At 37.6% G+C, this 23,696-nt stretch overlaps 1 protein-coding gene across 1 annotated transcript in view; it reads left to right on the top strand.

Moving 5' to 3' along the window:
* The window catches only part of LOC149944394 (venom allergen 5-like), a 32,167-nt gene extending 8,471 nt beyond the window's left edge, over positions 1-23,696 (top strand). The window contains exons 4-6 of the mRNA XM_090175672.1: positions 16,272-16,444; positions 18,498-18,610; positions 23,545-23,696. Of these exons, the coding sequence (XP_090031798.1) occupies positions 16,272-16,444; positions 18,498-18,610; positions 23,545-23,602 (344 nt within the window). The 3' untranslated portion in view covers positions 23,603-23,696. The remainder of the gene's footprint in view (positions 1-16,271; positions 16,445-18,497; positions 18,611-23,544) is intronic.

The raw sequence follows: 23,696 nt of genomic DNA, 5'->3' as shown, positions 1-23,696 counted from the left end.
GTAATAGTTAGTGTAGGGAGCTGTTGGCTCGAACGCGTGGCATGCAGGGCTTGCCACCACCCTCCTACGCATTGTAATCCGGCCACCTGAATTAAAAGGCTTTAAAAGTCGCTCGATGACTTAGGCCTAAGGTGGTGCCTTGGGTATTAGCCTAGCTGATTAAAATCATTTGTATCAGCCATGTTACTGAACTAGTTACAAAAGTTCAATCTAAGTCGCCTATCACTATCGCGAACAGAGCCGTACCTAGACCAAATGGTGTCCTGGGCAAAACATCAAAATGGCGCCCTCATAACCTTAGGTAGAAATATTATATGAAAAACTAATACTCAGAGAAAAATATTTATTTTAAAATAACATTTACTTTTACATACTCATACATAAGATATTTATTTATTTTTATTTTTCTGGCCTTTATTGCCGCAAACTTGTCGATAACCATATCGAAATTAAGTTTTTTTATAACATTTCGTATTCTTTACATAAAATTGAGAGATTTGTAAAAAATTCGAATGGCAATTGTTATATTTGGATATACATTTGTCAGCGAGTGTTCCAATTAGTGCTCGGAATTACGAACAAGATGAATATAGATAAACCGTATAAATTTCGATAATTTGTTTATTGGATAAGCATCCATGAGTAAAGTGCACCTTTAACTTTGGATTATCAAACAAATGAATAACGGATAAACGCTTTATTCATTGTCGAAACAAATATTATCCAATTTATTCGTTTAGATAAGAGCTCATGACATGTTATTAATTGATAAAATGACTACGGGGGGTTATGCACAGATACGTTTTTACGTATAAAGAACGTGGCATGTTTAAATAATTTTTTCTATCCAAAAAAATTCCAAGCAACAAAATAACTTATCTATCAGATAAGTCTATTTTATTATTCATTCATATTTTTTATCTATTGAACATACAGTTTTGTACCTTTTTTAAGTTACTATCTATTAAATAATGTTTATTTCATGGTTATTTATGGATATTGCAAGATTATCCACGGATAAAGAACAAAGGTCTCTCATTCTTCCTTTTTTCGATTCAAGTTGCCATTTGCAAAATTTTCCCGCCAGATTTGGCTACTTTTAAAAGTATGATGCGAAAAATACATTGTAGGTCCTTGGATAAGAGATGTAATTTTGGGGTATGGGGAATTGTAACTTTTGAAATTTAATTGTTATTAAACTTTTTTAATAAGTTAATTCCGAGGGTCATGGTGTGAGTTTTATAACTCATATGAAGCGAAGATTTACTACCCCTACTTAAAAACGTATCCTGGTCCATGACCCGTCGTCTCACCCGCACTCGTCTATTATATGGTTAATGGTAGAGCAAGGAACAGAACACGTTTTGACGTTGGGGAAATGAGTCTTAAAAATGACTTCTTATGGGTAGGATATATTTAATCCACTGACTTTCGGAATCGTTTTCTTCGTCAAAATCCAGCGTAGGGCCCATGGTTCGCCAACTTACTAGGGTTGCCGCGGTTCGGTTCCGGTTCTTAAAGGAACCGTAACCGAACCGATCAAGACAAATTGGAACCGAAACCGAACTGAAAAATAGTAGGAACCGAACGGAACCGAAACAAAAATTAGGGAGATACTATAAATTACTGCATTTTATTTCAGTTAATACTTAAATGTTATAAACAGACGTCATTCTCTATAAAAACCGATAGTTTGTTCAAAACGAAATTAAGTGATTTCTAAATGTACAACGGTTTTTCCTTCAAATTGAGACAATGAACATAATAGTCCTTGTTTATTTATTCTTTTTCGCGGCTTTTTCAAAAGCAATAGAATTGGGAAAAAAATTGTTCTTTCGGGTGGTTCGGTTTTCATTTCTTGGAACTGGAACCGAACTGGGCATTTCAGTTCGGTCCCGGTTCTTTCGATTCTAAACGGCAACCCTACAACTTTCCAAAGACCAATTTTAAATAGTTTTTTCCCGTGAGATCGCCATATACGCTTTTAGTATATTTTTGAGGCAAAAATTTTGAAATGCGAGATGGTTATTTGAAAGGTCGAAAAAGTAATATGTGATATGTCAATTACCAAAAACGTTCGTGTCCCAATTTTCACTTAAGCGAGTGGGATCAAACGATTTTGTGACGTAGTTGAAGTGAGTCTCCACTTCATGGGGGGCACGAATATTTCCAACCACTCATTTTTAGAATTTACCTATATTTTCAAGATAGATATAGCAATTTGTTTAAGATGGCCAGATTGGATACCCCTTGCTCCTGTGTTATCGGGTGCAACCAAGATCTGAGATTGCAGGATTCAACCCGCTATAAAATTAGGAAGTACGGTCGTAAGTTTATAATATTCTTCAATAAGTATGTCTTTCAGGGAAATATTTTACTGAGAGCTATTAACGGATTGACGTCATCACGGTAAGAAAATCGCCCCTAGCGAGACGTTGTTAAAGGCTATGTGAGACACGAAAACCAGCGGACGCAAAACGGCGCCAAATCCGGTTATGTGTTCACTTTTGTGACTAAGATATGTCATACTTATGTAAACATAATATGAACTTATGGTACTACTTAGGACCTATGGCTTTAGCGTTTTTTCATAATGACTAGAAGAAAATTGGTCGAGGGAAATAAAAAGAAGGGACTTGCTATATCAACTTACAGTACGTACGACGAAAAGTAACCAAATCACGGTAATCTCGAGGACTTGTGATGTATGCCACGCCTGATAAACGTCAGCTCCCTAGACTTTCTAATATCGTTGAAATTAGCAATTATTTTTTATTCTCAGTTACTTAAAACTGTTGAAACCACTTAAGAAAACCCCGTCCACTTTAAGGGACGGCAACAACGCAGTACGCGGCTTTAACATCTTTATTCTTGTTTCTAAATTATTATTTACAACTAGCCATTTGGTTTCACAAATTTTACTTATTCCACCAGGACTTAAGGCACATACATGCTGAAATTGTTTCTGGTTTCATGGAGCATCTCTTCTGAGAAACTAAATTAGTTCCCCCCGAAAATATTCTCTCCGAGGCAACTGATGACCCTTGAATGGATAGGTAGTCCCTTGCCATTTTACTGACCGAGGGGTATTTGCTTTCATTGGTCTGTAATAAAACGAAATTTTACGAAATAACAAAATTAACAATCATTGTTTGTCAAAAACCCCTACATGCATAAAATTAATTCCCCGCCACTGATGAATATAAATATTCCAAAATTGAAAAATGTCGTAATAACCTAACATTGCCGTACCTTCCACCATTCAAATTTGTCCGTTTCAAGAGGAAGCAGGTCATTTTTCAAGTACTTCAATAGCTCCGCCCCCCTCAATAATTTTCTAGATCTTTTTGGGTAAACGCAACGCGTGTCGTCAATTTTATCGGAATCAGACGGGTAATTACTTGTCGAATGACTGGAATCTTCTCTTTTATCGTAATATTCCATGCAAATATTTAAAATCGTAGATTTTACTATTTTGAGTTCGTTTTTGCTGTAGTGCTCTTGAAAGAAATCCATTTTCAATGTAGGATCTAAAACTGTACAGGATATTTCTTCACTTCAGAGGGGAACGAAAATTTCACCCCCTGACTAAAAAATTATTACCGACAGATATCCAGTTTTCTTCTGTATTCGACAACTCTTGGTATTCTTCTATTTTACGTTTGGCTAATACGCAGGCTTCTTTCAGAGGACCATCGCTACTTTGAATTACCGAATATAACTTTAGCAGAAGCCAATGAAAAATTGGTATTATTAGCGAAATGGTTGGGTACATTACGGAAGAAACCTTCCTGGATGCAATATCAAAATTCTTGAAAAGGAAAAACAAATTTATTGTTTTACTATTTGCATTAAACATAACCCGTCATTTCACTCGTATTTTATCACCTATAATAGTGCCACCAAAAGCTCAAGGTTTTTCTATTCACTAGTCGTCATCTGGTATTTATCCAAATCTTTGTCTGATTCCAATAAGGATTGTAACGCCTATAGTACGAAAAACAAAAACATAAAAACTTGGAATATTGATTAGTACACTTCGGTGCCCAAAACCAACCTAACAAATCATTCTTGTTAAATAAGTTTAACGTCTTTGACCCAAAGCCGTATTAGAAAAGAGTTAAACCTAGCGTGGGCTTGAGCACCAAACCAAAAGAGTATTACAAAGAGGTTGAGAGAAGATATGTGCGCAGACGTTTTGTTCGGATGGGTCCAGCTTACTTTATTCCCCTAACCGCCCCGCCTTTTATCCGAGACTATTGGCGCCACTTAAAATAATTAGAGTGCCCCATAGTTTTGGTAGCTAAATACAGGCCTGTGGGTCAGGTCTAACGAAACACGACTACTATATTTAATTCGTGTTTTTAACTTGCCTAACAAGAAAATTTGCTCGCCTAAACGTAAACGAATCAGGGGTGTGCAAACCACGGGGGCAGCGGGGGAATCTTGCCCCCATTTACATTTCCAAGAGCAGTATGACATTTAAATAAAAAATATTTGAGCTAAATTTTTTAATCATTTTGTTTTAGGCATATTGTTTTTGCCCCCGCTCTAGTAAAAACGTTGGCACGCCCCTGAGACGAACGCTCGTAATGTAACTGCTGCTAATACAGAATTCAATATATGGTGTTGTGAACTTGTGACTGAAGAGCTGCAAAGAAAAACTAAACGAAGACCATTACCCGATATTTAAGCGTGATCCCTCTGTTGTAGCCCAGATTCGTATGTTATATACTATACAAACTATCGTTCTACTTACCGGCTTTAATTGTAGGGCTCTTTCTAGCATCAGATACGTAGAATTCCAGCGGGTCTTCACATCTATATTACACTAACTTCGCCCAACTCAAAAGATTTAATTAAAAGCCGTAAAGCTTCTTCTTTTAAATTTGATAAGCGAATGTTTACAACCGCTGCTCTTATCTGCAAATAGTCCTGTTACCATTAAGGACTTAATAAAAATACCCTAGTTACCACAACAGCCATCTTGCCACTTACAACCTGGCCACTCGTTAAAAGGTCTTATATCGTAGGAGGGTGGTGGAAAGCCCTTCATTCCAGACCAGCTAAACGTCATCTCCCTTCACTATTACAAGACTAGATTATTATTACTATTATTATTATTATTATTAGTACAGTTCAGTTAACCCCAGCAAATTTTATGGGAAAGGGAAACCGAAAATCTCGGAGAAAAACCATTAATTTGTAGGGTCGAATGTGGATCGTCAGAAATGCAAGAGGTTATATTACCTTTAAGTTAAACCTAAAAATATGATCTACTAAATGTATCCTGGTCGAGAAAACCCCCAAAGGCTACAATACGAGTAGCGTCCACTCATACGGATTAACTAGATTTATTCATATTTACTTTTTCCAAACTTCTATTTGATGCCCTAGCAACATAGATTTCTTACCGTTCAAGCAGAAGTAAATGAACTGGAGTTATCGAAGAGATTGAACTTTAAAAGAGGCATTTTTCCAAGTGCGAAATCGGAGTGCTGAGATTAAACGTCGAGCCGTTCATCGGTGTCATCCTCCAACCGCTCTTTGGTGAGGCGATTCCTAGGCGGAAACGTCTCTACGCGCGGCATTTGACTGAGAGTTAGCTTTGATGGGTGCAAAGAAGTCTGAGACGCGGCTGTCTCGTGGGGAGGTTTCGTCGCTGCCAAACCGTATTAACCCCGGTTTTACTATTAGCTAGTAGATAAGACAATTTATCGCTTTCGGTAGGCCCAGTGAAAATTTAAAACCGTGAAAGAGAGGGACGTATAGGGAAAATTCCTCTAAATTTTAAAGTTAAAGCTATACGATAACTAATTTTCATTTGCTTTTGGTTCAAGGGCATTACGTTTTCAAGTCTCCTTTCCCGTCATTTCTTTTTCGCAATTTAAATTATCATAATTTAGACCACTAACATTGTAACTTCCGGTTGTTGGTATCTTTAAAGCTGGCAATTGGCTTACACCCTCGCGCATTAGTGGTGTTTATTTATTTTACCTTAGTTACTGTACTACCAATTGAGTCGTTCTCGGAGTACAAAAGCTCCGAATCTTCAGGTCCGTATTCTTCTTCACAATTACGCTTTGCTTTGGTTTTAAGGTGGTCCAGAATTGCAATGACAGAAATATGTAAGACATGAGCAAAACAACGAACTCTATTTGCTGCTCGAAACCTAAATCCTAGCGCAGCGCTTCTTTTTTCGAGCTCCTTGGTAAATGTCTCATTATTTGAGGTAATGTCCATCGTAATAGCTAAAACCTGCCAAAGTTATAACGGTCGCGATTGTTAGCATTGGAATTTAAAAAAAAAAACATTCTACCTACGAATTTAGATGGTGAACGCGGCATACCTTGCTTACTGGTCTTTCATTAAGCAATTCCAAAAACCTGTCACAAATGTTCACAACAGTATGTCTTGACGGAAAATGTACAAATCCAAGTAGAATACTTTTTAAGACCCAGTGTTCAGAAATCCAATGGGCAGTTATACCCAGAAATGGAATTCGATTTGGTGACGTCCAACAATCCAACGTAAAAGAGATTTCGCTTGAAATACTCTGTTAAGAAAAAATATATAGCCCAAAACCTTTCCTTAGGATAATTCTATCTTACCTTGCGAAATTCGGAAATATTCTTTGCTTCAAGTGCGTGTAATTTAATTAACTCTGTTTTTATAGTCTTAGCACTTAGAGTTAGACTGTCAGCAACCATGGTAAAAGATCTCGGAACGTCGGCTCTTCAGCTACGTCAAATGGTTTGTCTTTCCGAATAATCCATTTATACAAATTCATTTTGCGCCATCCACTTCAAGGGTACCAGGCTATAATTGTTACACCGATTTAAATGTAATCAAAAGGTTGTTGCCCGGTGGCGGTGCGGAGTTGAAAGTGGAGAAAGTTTCGATTAAGCTGCTAAACTTGTAATAAGGTGGGGTGGCGGAGTGGTTAGCACTTTCGCCTCGCAGCAAGAGGAGCCGGGTTCGATCCCAACTTTGTGGCACTGGCTGAAAACTTTGAACAACTCCTTCCGCGTTGAGTTTGCAAGTTCTCTCCCCATTGGTTTAAGGGGTTTTCCCCCGAGCTCTTCGGTTTCCCCTTCCATAAAAACTTGTTGAGATTAACAACAGTAGTAAGTGTAGGGAGCTGTTGGCTAGCGGGGCTTGCTACCACCCTCCTACGCATTGTAACCCGGCCACCTGAATTAAAGGCTTTAAAAGTCGCTCGATGACTTAGGCCTAAGGTGGTGCCTTGGGTATTAGCCTAGCTGATTATTATTGTAGGCCGTGGCATGAATACAAATATGAGTCCCCTACGCGGGACTTCGCTAAGCTCTCCTTTCATTGTCTTAGTTCTTTAAAAAATTACTTAAAATATTCAAACGAAAACGGCAGTGCCCCCTAAAAGCAAAATCCCAGTCCCTGAGTTTGGTGTACCGTAGCTACGCCACTGCATGTAAGCAATCGCGAAGTCAGCTTTCCTAAGTGATTAAATCATAATACAATTCTCTCCTACGCCACTTATCTAGAAAATACTTACTTCTGTTGATTTAGGATCATTGAAGTGTTCCGGGTGCTTCTTTCGAATATGATATTTTAAATTCCCAGTGCTAAAGCCGGATTTTGTTCCCTCGCTATATGACGTAGTTAAAATAAAGGTTTAGCTTTTCTCAATATATTACCACTTAGGAAAGTCTCATCAAAAGTTAATTATATTTATCACTCTTCTTATTGAAGAAATTTATTTACAACGCTCGAGTCTCGTCTCGAGGGAGATTATAATGGGCCTAAGCCCACACGTGACCACCAACACTTTGGAAACATACACAGTGACCCTTCACAGTTTAAAACGTTTTGTGTGTATATATTCTTTGGGGTTTATTCGTGAGCCGTGGGCTTTGAGCGAGAATGCCATTTTAAGCAGGCCTCTAGTAGATGCCCTACATGTATGGTCACAGTCTTTATTGAATATCTTTAAAAATCTAACAAGCTTCGCTGATGATGTTTTCCCTATTCCTATAGTACAAAGTGTACGGTTTAGCCTATGCCCAAAATGTGAACCACGGGGTCCATAATAATAAAGTAACTGCGTAGCTGCTACTATATAGACACTTGTAAAATACTACCGAGGGGCTAACCACTCTCTGAAAATCTGTATACCGATTACATAAATATGAAAATGAGTACGGCCTTTGGTAGTGCAAAATCTGTACTCAATTATGCCGGGGTGGCTGAAGGGCCGGGCAACTGCCCGGGGCGCCGGTTTGAGAGGGGCGCCGAAATTGAGTTAAGCGCCTTTTTGGTTTACCAAGAATTGGATTTGTTTATAAAAATTTTAATGAACGCATAACATAATTTAAAAAATATTTAGCTAATAAGAAATACAAATCGTTTTCCCAACCAAAATGTCCACCATCATCGATGAACGTTTTTTCGCTACTATTTTCTTTACAATAGTAAATAAACCATAAAATAGTTCTGACGGATAAAGCATTTTCCTGGTATTTTCATTATAAACCAGGGTATTTAATATGAAGAAGAAAAAGTGGTTGGGCGATACTACAAGAATAGAAGGAAGCCCAAAGTAATACATTTCTTGAGTTCGGGTTTGCTCAACAAAGGGTTAAAAACCCATCATGTCGAGACAGGGAAGCATTACTCGTACAGGTCCAAGAACGAGAAAAGTACCTTCGGGAATTACACGCGACTCGGAATGTCCTTCAGGTGTTCCAGAAGGGAATTCCACTCCTGGACGGAGGAGGGGAGAAACGAATGTTTCCGAACGGCAAGTCGGAAACCCGGGAGGACCATGGAGGCTACACGATTTCCTCGGGGGAGGCGATGCCAACCCAAAATGACCATCGAAAGTGTAGAAATGGCAGCAGAAGCACGATGCACGACACTGTTGATAATGACAAGCCTCTTCAGACGGCGGCGCGCAGTCAGGGTGTTCCACTTATAGTTATGAAGAAACCTCGTCATGGAGGTACTCCACGCGAAGTGGAGGGCTCGGCGCTGGATTTTTATTACTGCGTGGACTCCACCCGTTGTCGAAGGAGACCAAACAGCTGAGCAATATTCCAGGATCGGGAATACATAGGTTTTGACACCGAGTGACCTCGTGGCAAAAGAGCAGTGGGAAAGGTGACGTCGAATGAACCCAAGCGCTCTCGCAGCCTGTTTGACGACCCGGGTGATGTGCGTAGTCCACTCGAGGGTATCAGTGAGGGTCACCCCAAGATACTTTTGGGATGTGACCAAACGGAGGTCGACATCTTGAAGAGTATATTTAGCATCATGCGCTAGCTGGCCCACCCTGAAAAGGGAAAGGACAGAGCATTTGGCTGTGTTAAGTGGGAGAAGCCACTGGTCACTCCACTTGCTAATAGTATCTAGGTCAGATTGTAGAGTGTTACTGTCCTGAGACGAGAAGGTCGTCCTGGAGAGGGCTACATCATCCGCAAAGACATACATCTTAGAGACGACGTTGTCTTCAATGTCATTGATGTAGATTATGAAGAAGAGAGGTCCCATGACCGAGCCATGTGGGACCCCAGACGATGCTGGGGGCCAATTGGAAGTGGCACCGGGCAGAACAATCCGAAACTCCCTATTTTCAAGGTAAGCAGAGAGCCAGTTTAGCATGCGACCCCGGACCCCATAAGAGTGGAGCTTGCCTTGTGGGGGACCGAATCAAATGCTTTGCGGAAGTCAAGGACACGGCCAGCCTGCTCAAGCATAGGAGCTGGGTTTCGGTGCTGAAGCCACTCCTGAAGCCATGCTGGAACGGGTTCATCAGATTGTGCTGGATGAAATGCGTAGAAATGGCAGACACACAGACATGCTCATCGGCTTTCAGAATAATTGGGCCGTACTCAGTAGTATCGGATTTATCTCCACCCTTAGGTATCGGCGTGACGTTAGCGAGACTCCAATCACACGGAATAGCATTGGCTAATGCATCGCCGAACTGGCGCAATACAATTGACTGGATGCCGTCAGGGCCAGGGCCTTTATTCGGTTTGACTTTGGTCAACAGCTGGTGTATTCCTTTGACTGAGAAGATGAGGTGCAAGAGGCGCCAAGAGCGGAACTACGGCTACAACATACGCCGGAAAAGTACACCGGAATACCTTCCGTTGTACACCAGGAGATTGGCTTTGTCTACTGCTGTGGTGAACGTCGTTCCAGAGCTGGAGAGATCGGGAACTCCCGCTGACTTTGCCTTCTTGGAGACTAGCTGATAGAACTTTTTCCTGTGGGTGGTGATATCCGACGCTACTTTGTCAACATGACTGAAGGCTTGTACATTGGCAGCCGAAGGGTACTTCCGGGAGCGGTTGTACCTACGCTTTGTGATGCGTATCAGACGTCTGAGGGAAGAGCCTACCCACGGGAAATTATGCCTGGAGGATAGATGCTATGTGGGAACATGGTCCGTCACCACTTGCCTGACGGCCGAGGTGAAAACGCTCCGCGTCTCTTCAATAGAAGAGGCATTGAGGAGGTGGATATCAGAGAACGAGCATGCCATGGACGCGAAGTCGACGTTGTTGAAGTCAGGAATCGATCTAGGAGGATTCCTGGGTAGGGGGTGGACCCCACGAATATTGAGCAGGAGAAAATCATAGTCACTGATGCCCGGAAGATGGGAGACAGTTTCAAGAATGTTGTCATCGGAAACCAGAACCAGGTCAAGGATGTTGGCAGTTGAACCCCTGGTGCCCTCAGCGACACGCTGGCTGAGGTGAGAGGCCAGGAGAGGATGAAGAAAGCTCGTTGCCACTGACGAGGAACTTGTCTGCATAACCCAGTCAATACTGGGAAAGGTAAAGTTGCCGGTGATGATGAGATCGGCAAGACATTGCAGTAGGGAATTAAGTCTCTTGGTGAACGTGAAGGTGGCCATCGGTGGCCGATAAATGTATCAGAGACGAAGACATGAGGAGCCGATGGTCACCCGGTGTAGGCCTTAAAAAATCCCGCAAAATAGTGTTTTGATTTAGTTGTTAAAGCAATTAATGTAAGGAATAAAATAATTAAGTTTACTAAGAACAACCCTTGAGTTAAAAATTAAAATATTCATTATTTTTATCTTTAACTCGGGGGTTCTTTGTAAACTTAATTCTTTTATTTAACATATATTAACCATGATACTATTCAGTATGGACATTATAATTAATGTACTTAAGTTATACTAGTCTTGCCACCTTACGTAGTGTTTCAAGCTCCAAGTAAAACGACCATGTACCATAAAAAAGTTATTAAATATGTTTACACAAAGTATTTAAAAAGTGATCAAAGGGATTATTTATTGTTATGAAAACGGTAAATTTATAACATCGACATGGTAAGGTTTTTTACGGGGGGGGGGTAGTTTAATTTAGTTTCAAAATAAGAGGGGCGCCAAAAATCCCCGTTGCCCGGGTGAAAAAAAATTCTTGAGCCGGCCCTGCAATTATGTAATCATTTTAGTACAGTCAAAGCTACAGGCTTGTACACCAATTACGGGTAGTGATCAGCCCCTCAAATACTACCTATGTGATTATTTACTTTTGTGTATACAGAGGCAAAAGATTTCGTCTGATTTTACACGAGGCACGAAAAAGTTTATCTGGCAATCTTCTAACCTAGTTGTTTGGCTATAATTAGTGAATTTAAGATTCAAATCCTACTCATTTCACGGTTTTATACAAACCATTGTAAATAGTGAATTAACTATATCTCTTTGATTATGGGAAAAGATCAGATAGGGCTGGATATATTTTAAGAAATGGGACCATTTGACTCCAAATTGATAAGTAAACAGCGAAAGAGCTATATGTTAATCCATATGGATGGCGTAGCGAAGGGAGGGGGGCAGACGAATCCGTCCCGGGCATCACTCCCTAGCGGGCACTAAAAACTGTTTGATAACCTTTTTCTCAACGAACAAAGTTGAATTTTAGCAATTTTGAACGCAAAGAGGGCGCCATTTAAGCTATTTGTCCCGGACGACAGAAACATTCGCTACGCCACTGGATTGATGCATCAGCTTCTATTTAATAACGACCAAATATTTTAAGCAAGGTTAATACAATTTTTCCCCACCGTAATGTCTATGGTAATTTTACAGCTTTGCGCCCGATATAAGCGGCCCGAAATAGCGCCCAAGCCGTAGTCTTGATCCTATCCATTCTCTTGCTATGCCCGTCCTATAAGGTTCCGGCCCGCGATGAACACAGCCCGCGGGCCTAGTACCGTATACCGGGACACGTCCAATTATGTTGGTAAGGAACCTGTCCGCACCCACTGTTTCCCTCTCTGATCGTGAAGGCATCATTCCTTATGGTAAAACTGGAAGACCTTAGCCGATACCTGCGCGCGTACTATCAACCCGCACTAACTATTATTCTGAAACTAATTTCGGAAAATCATGAATAACCAGCGAGTTGAGACCTGAGCGTTTATGTTGCGAGTGCAAAACGTCAGCGTATAAAATTATATTAAATTTCGCACAGGTACAGTGACAGCGTTTCCAAACACTTTCGTCGGCTGATTGTTAAATGCGAGTTCTGGCGGTGAAGATAAAAATTGCGAAAGTGAAACTAAGCACGTTTCCTTTTGTGGCGATTTGACCCAAATTAAAATTTTGAAGGAATTAAGGGTTCAAAAAGAGGTTGTATTTCAGTGGTCGTAGCAATGATTAGATGGGCCCGTGGCAAATATTTCTTTTGGGCCCATATACATAGGCACGACGTCTTCTCCCGATAGATCCGAGGCCCTCGATATTTTTTGCCCAGGCCCCCCTATTGCTACGCCACTGTTTTATTTAATAACCATCTTTGAGAGTTCAACATGGATATCGACCATTGTAAATGGTCGTCCTTGTACGAAGCACTTTAACAAGTCCATGGTCTTAGTACAGAGCGATGTATACCTATCTCATAAGAAATATATAATTTTGCTTTTACTTACTCCGCGCAGTAGAGTCATTGCGCCACTTTGTATTTTGAGTTACCGTCTTCGGAAGATCTAAGCGACACTTTAAAATGTTTCCACGCGTCACTTGGTAGTCTAGAAGTGCCTGCCATGCTTCCGTTTGCGAAATGAAACCAAACCGAAAACCGTCTGTTTTGGAGTTGAGTTTATAAGTGAATTCTACCAAACTACGTGACCTCCCGCGTAATAAATAATCGGATAAAACAAATGGACTAACCAATTCCATATTTATTTGAAAAAACTAAGTACACATTACGAAAATGAATTAGATAAAGTTTTTTTTGTTTTTAACTGAAAGGATATGTCTACTTTATTTATTGGATAATTTATCCAACGAGCAATAGATTTTTTAAGATAGACCTCCTAATTAGATAAGCTTAGTCGATGTTAATTTAGATTTATCCATGGATAATGGAATTGTGAACATACTCGACACTTTATTTATATTATTTTAACGTTTTATAGATAAGAGGGGTCAGAGGTGAAACGTATAAAATTACACGTTTCGATATAGTTTTCCTGTTATCTGAATTGGTAGATAATAAGAAGGTCTATTTTCATCAAAATGGATAAGGCCAGGAATATTAAAATAGACCATATCTAATGGATAAAAATTACACGAATTCCAAGCACTAGTTCCAATATGGTATTTAATAAATCTAAAGAATTTGCGCTTTCAAGATTGTCCATTAAAGAACTAAATTGATATATAAAACTTTCAATTTCTGCTGATATTTCTATTAGATCTATGTCACCTGGATATTTTTAGCCTAATTTGACTGCTCGTTTTTTTAAATCTTCAACTGGAAACGTACAGTCCCGATCCAAAGTTTCTGGCCGTTTTCTCTCGGCAGCCATTTTGTTTCTATTTTAGGTAGAGAGCCGAATGAGGACTTCTATGAAAGAAAACCCGCATGAAAATAATATAGGTGAAAACTAATGCCCTACCACAAATAGGGCGCGAGCAAAGCCGGAAAAGCCAAACCCCTCCAAAATGACGTCATGAAAAAAAAAAATATATCGTGCCTAAAAATGTTCGAAGCGTCATAATATTTGGAAACCAAATCTGGTTTCATTTTTCCAATCGGATTTGTGGTTGTAAAGTTATTGAAGAAATAGTAATGACGGAAAACATTAAAATTAACCGTAATTTAATTTTTAAGTGAAACAAAGCAAGCGTGAAAGTAGTATTTAAAATAATATCGCTCGAGATATTTTTTGCTTCACGATATTTTATGAAAACTATAGGAGTTAACAGTCCAGTTTTCTTTTAATCAAAAGGTTTAATAGCGTAGAGTAGCATATATTAATATGAAAGAGCTCTACTTGGTCGTTATGGAGATGTGACGCGAAATTACGTAACCAACTTGTAGGTTTTATCGGTTTTTCCCTTATGAATAATTAACAAATAATAATTACCTAATTATTAATTAATTTATGAATAATTAATTAGTTAATTTCACAATTTTTGCATTATTCAAGTTTTAATTTCATCAATTTTCGTCAGATTCAGTAATACTTAAATATTTCTACAGTTAATTTATTATTATGTAGTTAATTTCACATTCAAGCTTTGATTTTATCATTGTCTTTGTTTTTAAGCTAGTTTAGTTATAAAACCATTTTAAATGTTGAAACTGGCGCCATCTTTGAAAGTTATACGAGCCTTAGTATAGTCTAGCATTTCGATAAGTCTTTTTTGAGTTTCGTGAGTTCTACTGTATCCCAAAAATATCTTTTGTAAAACCATTTTCGGCGAATTGACGGCAGTGTATCCGCCGGACTAAGGAAAGCAAAATTCGTATTTGGACAATTATAATACAGATATATTTATGTTTCATTATTTTCGAGTTTTAGTGAAATATTTTCAATTTAATTTTAATTTTTTTTAATTTTTCAATATCTAATTTAAATAAAAATCTTCAATTTTTGCGCCCTGGGTCGCTGCCCCGCTCGCCCTACCCAAGGGACGGTGCTGATCGCGAAGTGCTTGGTGAAGCGTGGCACGGTATGAATGAAAGTTACGGTGCTCATGGACAGTTCAGACAATACGTTGACCAGTCTAAATCGGAGCATGCTAATCTTATAGTAACTCGAGGGTATGCGACAAAGTAGGCGATGACTGTGTCTTCCGTATTAATGTAATGATGTCCCCATTTTGTGGAATCTGGGATCCACCTGGCCATCATCTTTAAATTTAAGAATCTAAAAGTTATTTAGATTTAGCAGAGCGTATTGTGATAACATTTGTCAAACCCCTACTTGTAAATTTTTTCCAAAGATGCAACAGATAGCAAAGAGAAAGGTAAGAACTATAAGCAGAAGCCTTTATCTAGAAAATATCTGAAACTTTTAATTAATACTTGTGATATGTGAGTTAATAAATAAAAAAGAATTGTTCCTATTTTTAAGATACAAAGTTCCTGTTAGTAAAAGGACTTAAAGTTTTAAAAGATTAGCTAAAACTATATGTAAGTCGTAATATATTTCAAAACTGTTAAAACAAATCTTTAGTTCTTTAAAAATGGAATGCTTTGATTTAAATATGTTCAAACGAAAAACATTTTGGTTTTCTTATTTAAGTTAAACCAAACTAGAAACATGATAGATTAAAATATTATTCTTTAGTAGGTTTTAAATAGCTAATTAACCAGTTCAAAAACTTATAGGAGAAGAAAATAAAACTGCAATATTTTGAATAGCGCGTTAGTTACTACTCCAATAAGCACCATCTAGCGGCAGAAGCTTATTAAATTGCTTCACGCCATCCCCTCCGAAAATTCCATTTCCTGGCCTTCTCTAATACAGCTGGGTATGCTTTAATTTTGGTGGCCAGGTTATACCACGTAGGAGTGTGGTGAGAAGCCCTTCATGCCACGCGAGCCAACATCTCCCTAAACTTTGTAGAAAGTAATACATGTTAGTAAATATTTTAAACATATTTAGAAAGGCTTATTATTTTTAGACTAAAGTGACTTTTATCAAAAAAACATTACCTTAGGTTAAGTAAACAAAACGTTTACACTCTGGTCTGCTTTAGATTTATGTGGACTTGAACAAATGTTTGAAAAATCCCATTATCTTACGTCGCAATTGGCGTGCAGAACAAGAGGTTTTCTAGCAGACGATGTCTCATTATTCTTTTAGCGGTCCCAAAAACTGAATTTATTAAATTGGTAGTTTTTATAACGCTTTTTAAAAAAGCACAACCGTAGTCTATTTAAATGACCTCTAGTCACGCCACTAGTGGCGAATGTTTCCTTACTTATTTTTTAATTCCTTTTTTGTAACGTCAGTGTCTTCTGGAACCGTTGGTCAAAACTTGTACATGGTTTTAACAAAGAAACCTTTGAAATTTTGTAATATGTGGGAGATGACGTTGGACTTTTGGATTTCCCAGGCGGAACACTTCTCCGAAAAATCGATCAGTCCATTTCAGTTCAATCCTCGGTGTGCCGAATTTACTCAAGTAAGTTTCATAAGAATTCAGCTCTTTGATATTGGTAAAAAAAATTGTCGTAACAATCCGAATTTGTAGGGAGTCCACGCGTGGCGCTGGTGTGCTTAAGCCAGGCCCGTACAAGGGGGCGTCAGGGGATGCTCAGCGCCCCCAAATGAGTACTTGAGCATCCCCAATCCGACCGACCCCAAAAAAATCGATTGCTCAATTACCGAAAGATATGATCTAAAATATTTGTATATTAATCAAAAAGGAAAATTACTTTTACAAGCGAGCTAGTATCAGTAGATATTTGAAACCATTTTACTATAGTTTTTGAAAATATCTTTCATGCGTATCACTGCACCAGAAGAACTTTTCAATTGTAGAAATATTGAACCAGCTTATCAAAAATGTTTTGACGGATATTTTAGGGCTACAACTGGATACACGAAAAAGAGAAAAGTGATTAGACTCAAGGCATTGGCACCACCAAATAGAATTTGAGCGCTCCCGAGTTTTGGCGGCTGTGTACGGGCCTGGCTTAAACATTTAACATCAAGGTATAATTTGAACAGATTCTGTCACATTTCCAAACGCTACTTTTGCTGCATTTTAGTAACTTTCAGGTCCCGTTAACCTATTTGTGGTTTTATTAACTCTGACCCTCGTTGCATTTCTTTCTTAATGAAATACCAAACAGAAGATGAACGCGTAGAACAAACTAAACTGTTTAGTTTTTATATCATTTTCGATTGGATTGGAGTTTTGAGCCGCTTGGCAATTTCTTAATACAATTTCATTTTATTGACTGCTGAAATCCAAATTTTATAAATAATTGACATTATGCTTGGTTTGTAGAGTTTTAATTCGGGTTCAGTAATACCCAAGGCACCACCATGGGCCTAAGTCAACTAGCTACTTGTAAAAACAAAAAGTTACTTAGCTGTTGAATAAAAAATTATTTTCGATTGATTTGGAGAAAAAGAAGCAGGTTCAGGAAATAAAGTGATTAAATTAGATTTAAAACAAACAAGAACCGAAATCCGTCTCTTGATACTTACCCAAGCCTTGACCGTGTCATGTGATGTTTAATACCAAGATGACAGTTACCAACCACTACTAAAGCTTTGCGATACCTAGCAAATAACGTTACGCACAACATGAATTACTTTGGTTCCATTGCATAACAAATAGAGGATAATGGAAATATGGGTGAACACGTGGTGGGTAAGTTGAAGTGACCGACAGATTATTTTCTTAGACCAGAGTCAAGAAATACTTAACATCAACAAATCATTGCAAACAAAGAAAATTTAATGGCAGTTCTCACTTGCCAAAAACTACCGTTTTGATAATTGGAGCTTTCAGGGGTCAGTTAAGAAACAAAGCCTTATATACAATCATGGTTGGAAGTTAAGTATATTAAAAATTATCAAAATTGGGGGCGTTAAAAGAGCAAAAACAGTATGTGCATATCTTGGCCTAAGACGTTATACGTGATAGTCATTAGCCTATACTCGAATTCACCAATACCTGTTATCACTGTTAAAACTGGCTACTGTTAAAATTTTAAGCCCTTTTAAATAATGATTATTTTTGGAATACTATGCTATATTATTATTTTTGTATTATATCAAGAACGTATTTATATATTTATATACTTAGGGAGTATACAAATGTTGAAACGATGAGCGGGAACCATGAGATAAACGTCACCGGCGTTGGCTTCAATCACGTCGAAAGACGTAAGCGGTAGTGAACCAATGCGATACCTGAATTGATTGTCAAAGAATAAATAAATTTATTCATGTATATTTTCAAATTTGTTTGAAAATACAATTTAAATATAGCAGAGCTATTTAAAAATAAATTCAAAACAAATACTAATGATTGAACAGAAAATTATAGATTTTTCATTGGCAAAATTGAGTACCATGTGGCTGGGTATAATTTCTTTCTTTCCCTTTCCATACTTTTGATTTCAATTGCGAAAATCGTTTCTTTAAAAACTATTGCTATCCAACTGGATAAAACTAATATCTGAAAAACGCTGATTGTGATTTCAATGGTTTTGGCACAGATGGTATGGGGAGCCACTTCAGAAATTGGATGTGGCTGGTCATTTTCAGACACGGGATATCCCGATGATTTGTTGCGATATCAGTTTCTCGCAGTGTGCTATTACTTTCCAAGGTAGGAAATAGTTTTGACTACTTAGAGATAATAAAAAAAATATACGATTTGTATCGTGTTTTCAAAACTACTTCACGGTCTGCTTTAATGCACCTCCTCTTCAAAGTCAATAAAATTAGTCCTTTATTTCATTGGTTACTTAATAATTGCACTCTTTATATTTTCTTAAAAAAAGGAGCTAAAAAGTAAACTTCATCCCCAAGGACATCGCACTTCTTCTATGGGATTTGGTTTTCAACAGATTTTTTCAAATTTAAACATGTTGTTAAGTTTGATCAAAGTAGGAAAATTGTCCATAGCCATTTTTACCTAGCTCCTATAGTTGGTCCAGTATCAGCGGTCGAAAGTGGACAAAACTTAATATAGTCTATTTGTTGAAAGAAGTCACGGCCAGAGTTGGACATAAGGCACTAGTCACGGCATTTGAAAACTAAAATAAATGCTCTGACTAATAAAATTAATCGAAATAATGGGGCTTACTAGTCAATTTGACTTTTACTAGTGAAAAATGTACCAAATATTCATAAATAATGGCGAATACGGCGTATCATAAATTCATCATCCATCAATCCCATTTTATATGAAAAAAAATCACATCATGTAGCTCAAGTGATAATAAACTCTTATTTTAATTCTGACGGGTAAAGCAAAATATTGGCTGTCCTTATTGTTTGTATACCCCTATTTTTACCCCCACTAGTCAGTGACTACTAAAATAAATTAAGGTAGGAGGCTTACTAGTCAGGCTGACTACTAAAAAAAATTATTATGTTCAACCCTGGTCACGGACCATCGGTTAGCGTTGTACGTTCGCGCGTCGCTAGTCCGGGCTCACTATCAATAGAGTTTTCTTGCCAAGATTTTTACACCTCTACTTCATTATTTCTTTTCTCGTAACTTATTATTCGATGAATTTTCGTACATGTAATTATTTACTATTCAATATTATATGAGCAATAATAAAATAAAACATAACATAAAAGAAATACTTAAGAAATCAAAATATATATATATGAATAACCGTTTCGTTGAATCCCACATTCAACACTCGCTGATAGGAAAGAAACAGCCACACCACAACAGATCAAACACTTATTAATCGATTTAAGTCACACAGTCGGCTAAAGTCACGATCACATGACAGTTAAAACTCAATATTTAATTATTTATTTACTGAGTTCGCTCATCGTGCGATCAGAACGAAACCAAATCCGACGCTCTGTTTTGGAAAGCAGCACGAATCTTGGCATTAAAACTCTATTGATAGTAAGCCCGGATTAGGGACACGCGAACGTACAACGCTAACCGATTGGCCGTGTTTTCTTTCATCAAATAGACTATACTAACAAGGAGACTACCCGAGGTGTAACACACCGATTTTGATAAAACTCGGATGTTTGGTAGACCCGAGGGGTCCGACACTCGTCTACAATGCGTACGAAATTTTAAAATCTTTAAATCTTTCGTCCAGATTTGAAGATTTTATGTGTGATTTGCAAATTTCAATGAGATTTAATAGGGATTTGAAAAATTGGATGAGATTTGATAGGAATTTGGAAATTTTAAGGAGATTTGATAAGGATTTGGAAATTTTCATGAGATTTGATAGGGATTTTAAAATTTTCATGAGATTTGATAGGGATTTGGAAATTTTCATGAGATTTGATCGTGATCGTCATTTTAATATTTGATTAATTTGACTGTCTTTCGAAAATCTATAGCTCTTTCGAGCTCGGTTCACATTTCTCTCATTATCTCATATCGACCGTTTTCGTCCAAGTCTAGTGTTAACGCGACTCAAGTCGTGTTCACACTAGAGACTTTGAGAACCGTTTTCGATCGTTTTGATAAATCAAAATTAATTTTGAAAAGTATAATTTCATTTTTCAACGATCACCCTATCGAAATGGCTCAAAAAAATCAAGTTGACCATTCCAAAACAGTCGAAAACGGTTCTCAAAGGCTAGTGTGAACCGCGTTAATTATCTTCAAACGGTTTCAACGTAACACCGTCCTTCCAAAGTAGTCAAAAACGTTTCGAAATCGATTCCAACGTGTTACCAAAGCTTATGAGGAACGCAATTTTTATATAATTTTAAAGCAACGAAGCCAGAGTATTTCTTTAAGGGATATCTAAGCTTTTGAATTTCCAAAGCTGTGTTAAGAGACCAATTTTATTGAATTTACTTAACTAATCAATCTAAAAGTGTGTATTACGCGGTTTATTATGACTAAAGGGTAGTACATCAACATTTCGATATTACCAACATGTCCGGGATTTTACCGCTCGGATTTTACCGTAATATTCAGGTAGTATTTTTTTGATAGACAAAGAGTGTAACAGTAACAGTACTTTTAAATTTGTAAATTCGATGAAATATCTTTAATTCTGGACCGAGCGAGAAACAACAAGACGTACGACGGTCAGAATACACACACTCCTTCTAATGTGTTAAGTTTGTTTGAACTATTCACAGCAATCTGCAACACCGGTTTCACAACTAATATATATCCACGGTCACACAGAATTGTATTTACACTTATTTGTTATTTCTAGTTATACTTTGAAAACATCGAAGATTCCTTCGATCAGTGTCACTCTTATTTTTTACTTCTGATCACACTTATTTGTTACTACTAGTCAGCCGTTGAGTGTCACACTTATTTCTTCGGGTTATACGACAAAGACTAGTTCGATCAGTTTCATACTTATTTATTACTTGTGATCACTCTTATTTGTTACGTTGAGTGTCACACATATTACTTCTGGTCATACGCCGAAAACTAGGTCGATCAGTGTCATACTTAATTGTTACTTCTGGTCATACGCTGAAAGCGCGGCGCACTCTGAACGACCTTGAAAAACGCTAGAGGGAAACGGACGCGTAGACCTCGATAAACACGCGGATTTACAATGTTGGAAATTTCGGGGGTCCATATACGCTTAACAAAAAACCTTACTTAGAATTAAAATTAAGGAACGTATTTGCAACTCTAAGTTATATGTAAACAACAGATATTCAAAAATATAGCTTTCATAGAAATCGGACTTAAATTAAGGAACTGTATGTAGATTTTTAGGCCAAAATATAAAACCACGAAAATTGGCGTCCCGTAAATTACCCTGAAAACTATACTTCAATTTAATATTTACTGATATAACTGAAGTTGTAGGTCCGCTGAATCCTAACCTATACAATAATTTTTTTTAACGTTATCGGACCTAATTTTAAATAAAATATCTACAACATAAAGTGAAACCACCGAAAATAGTAAATTGGGCAAATGCCCAACTTCTAGGGCTCCGATTTGAAAACTTTATGAAAGACTATCAATGGTGATGTATGTACATTCGAACGAGATATCATTGCCTCTTCTAGCCCTAACCGTTGAAGAGATAAGCGCGACACGGCGGCATCGGCTACACTGTACGTGAGGGTAATACACACAAATCCTTATGATTGTGTGTTAAAACGAGCGAACAGCTGAGACAAAAACCAAAAGGGCCAAAATTCAAGGTCGATGCATAGGTGGGTGAAGTAGAACTACGATTTATACCAAAACAATGCTAGACTAAGTTGAGCGCTCGAAGTTGATGGTAGAAATCCCATTTGTTTTACAAATATGTAGTACATTAGGCAAACCCTATGGTAGATCCGAAGGCCGACCCCATTGACCCATCCTCGGACCCACCCTGTAAAGCCGAGCTCGTAAATTGCCTCGGATATCTTAGCGAGGGCGAAGAGAATTTCGCTGCGATTTTTGAAAATTTGTAAATTTGGAAGATTTCGTAAATTTCCCATAGAAATTTATGAATTTTCTCAAGATTTGCTAAAATTCCAATTCAAATTTACAAATTTTTGCAAGATTTCATAAAAATTTGCGGAAAACCATCAAATTTCATAAGATTTATTAAATTTGAGAAATTTGTCGGAATCGATAAAAATTTTAAAATTTGCCAAAACATTTGAGAAATTTGAGAAATTTGAAAAGATTTTCTAAAATGTAATAAGAAATTTTAAATTTGGAAATTTTCAAATCACTGGCGTGTACGAAATTTGATAGTGTCGGACCCCTCGGGTAGACCTTCATGTAACTTGAAAAACCCTGAAGGGAAATGTCTCCATAGGCAAACGTTTTGCCATGGCAACCAAAAATGTTTTTAACAACACAAAATGGAAATTTTCCTACTGAATATGACATGGGAATCTGACCAATTTCGAACTTTTTCATTATTTTTATATTTTCTATTTTTAGCATTTTCAAAAAAATTATTTTTTTACAGGGGGTGCCCTTAAAATTTATCAGATTCCCATGTTATTTTCAATGTGAAAATTTCCATTTTGTGATGTCAAAAACGGTTGCCTATGGAGACATTTCCCTTCAGGGTTTTTCAAGTTACATGAAGGTCTACCAAACCCCCGAGTTTGATCAAAATCGGTCTGTTACACCTCGGATAGTCTCCTTGTAAGTTTTGTCCACTTTTGACCGCTGATAGTGGACCAACTATAGGAGCTTGAGAAAAATGGCACGGGACAATTTTGCTCCTTTGGTCAAGCTTAACAACATGTTTCAAATCTCATAGAAGATGTTCGATGTCTTTCGATTTAATAGAACCGTTTTCACTTTTCAACGCCATATTTGTTTTGTTGGTCTTAGCTCGATAAAGTTGAAACCTTTCCGTTGCATAGACAATTGGCTCCATATACGATAAGAACCTAGTGGACAGAATTGTCGAGTAATTTTTTTATATAGGCACTTATCCTTTTGAGAATGACGTTATTTATACGTCAATTCACAGTAAATTAAAAAGAAATATTTCGAGGAAACAGTAAACACAGGTTTTTGCTCGCTAGAGGCGCTTGTACCATTTTCCTCCCTACATATCGTTCTAGTTGTAAAGTATGACACTGACAATATTATGTTTATTTCAGGGGAAATATTGAAGTATCAATGTATCCAGTTAAAAAGTCAGAAAATGAAATGGAATAAGAAATTTCGTAACCGCCACCCTTTGGAAGTACTTGTAAACTAATTTTTCATCATCTGAATAAAAGTGTTATATCTGTTATTATTTGATCAAGAA

This window comes from Leiobunum rupestre, chromosome 5 (assembly GCF_980474605.1).
Source record: "Leiobunum rupestre chromosome 5, qqLeiRupe1.1.hap1, whole genome shotgun sequence".
NCBI classification, from domain to species: Eukaryota; Metazoa; Arthropoda; class Arachnida; order Opiliones; family Sclerosomatidae; genus Leiobunum; species Leiobunum rupestre.
Note: the sequence above shows the minus strand (reverse complement) of the source record. Positions and strands in the feature narration are given on the sequence as shown.